Source organism: Capricornis sumatraensis, chromosome 1, assembly GCF_032405125.1.
Source record: "Capricornis sumatraensis isolate serow.1 chromosome 1, serow.2, whole genome shotgun sequence".
Classification (NCBI taxonomy): Eukaryota; Metazoa; Chordata; class Mammalia; order Artiodactyla; family Bovidae; genus Capricornis; species Capricornis sumatraensis.
Genome location: NC_091069.1, coordinates 112148349 through 112150061, shown reverse-complemented (window position 1 = coordinate 112150061; position 1713 = coordinate 112148349). Strand labels below are relative to the sequence as shown.

The 1713-nt window shown below is 44.0% G+C and overlaps 1 protein-coding gene across 1 annotated transcript; it reads right to left on the bottom strand.

Annotated features, from left to right (window-relative positions):
- Positions 1 to 766: 766 nt before the first annotated feature.
- On the bottom strand, positions 767 to 1444 carry CLDN8 (claudin 8). Its single transcript, XM_068984396.1, has one exon. It carries the CDS (start codon positions 1442 to 1444, stop codon positions 767 to 769), a length of 678 nt encoding a protein of 225 aa, XP_068840497.1.
- Positions 1445 to 1713: the final 269 nt, after the last annotated feature.

Genomic DNA, 1713 nt, shown 5'->3' with positions numbered 1-1713 from the left:
TTTCTTAGACTATAGCTTTATCTTTCTTCTTAATATAGCTCTGGAAAAGCAGTTTGAATGCAAAGCCCCTTGACAAAATATCTGGCTTTTAAAAGATGACCATTTAATATACAAGAAAAGGAAGGCCTCTGGAGAATGAGGAGAAAGGAATTTGGATTTCTAACTCCTAGGCTGAAAAATGAGATATCAAAAAGCCATTTAGTTCCCTTTACCCTGCTGATTAAAGCTTTCATTTTAACCTTCATTATAAACCAAGTGCATTCATCACTAAGCTGTTTTTAAACAATTAATATTAACCTTCTTCAATCTTACGCCTGGTTCCCCTGAAAAGCAATAGTTGAATTCTATTTATTCAGTGTAATGAATCAGTGTTTCATTTAAAATAAGACTGTATAAACCTGTCTCTATGTATGTGACACAGAAATGTCACACTCATCTATATACATAAAGCTCTGTCAGAGAAATCACAGTTGTAAAATAATTGTCTCTAACAATGTCATTTTGAAGTAACTAATAAAAGGAGAAAAAATATGAACCATTTTAGAAAACAAATTGTTCTTTCTAGAATAATCCAAGCAATGTGTACAATTTCTCATTCAGCTGAAATCGATTATAGAATCATAAAGAGCTGATGTAATTAGTTCCTGTGATTAAGACCAGGCAGTTAAGAACAGCCAATCAAATGTTCTTTTGGGTCTCAGTTTTGGAAAGAGTGGACATCTATGTCATCTGGGTGGCTTCCTAGGTAGTTTAAAAAGAGCCATAACTACACGTACTGACTTTTGGAGTACACACTCGGCGACTTCTTTTCGGTGTGATAGCTTTTCTGGGTTGTCCGGTGGGACGGTATGGAGTATCTGTAGCTACTGCTCTTTTCATGGCAGCAAGAAGCACAGCAGAACAGCGCCCCTCCAACCATCAGCACCAGGGCCGTGGTCCAGCCTATGTAGAGCGCTTCTCCCAGCTCCCGTTTTTGGGCAATATCCACTATTGGGTTGTAGAAGTCTCTGATGATGGAATTGGCAACCCAGCTCACGGGGATGAGCACCACGAGGCCAGTGATGATGAAGATCACTCCAGCGGTCAGCAGAATGTGACCTTTCACCTTGTCGTCATCCCCAGTGCATCTGGTACACTTCATGCCGAGGACGGCCGTCATGAAAGCCAGGAAGACCAGCACGGAGGCGGCACACATCAGTCCTCTGGCTGCCTGTAGGTCCGGAGAGAGAGCCAGCAGCGAATCGTAGATTTTGCACTGCATTCTGATGTTAGCATGCCTCATGCAACTCATCCATAGTCCTTCCCAGAGGTTTTCAAAGACCACAATATTGCTTCCAATGAAGGCAGACACTCTCCACTGAGGCATGACTGTGACAGCCACTGTGCCCACCATGCCCACACCACCGAGCACCAGTCCCGCGATTTGCAGGGCGTAGGTAGCCATTCTCCTCCAGGTTCGGTTTTATCCGACCAGACGCCTGAGCTGGTGAGGCTGCTCTGAAGCCAGGTTCTCTGCGCACCGAGGGAAAGCAGTTTTTCTGTAGTAATGAACTCAGAACTCAGTGATTTTTTTCAAACAAGAGCTGCCTGGCTACTTCTAACTAGATTAAATCCAGTGTTGGCTGGCGGAGGTGCCCCCAGCTACTGACTGTGGCGGGTAAAGTTACAAATCAGGTGGGGCAACTTTCTCAGCCAATAAGAGGGGGGTGGTAA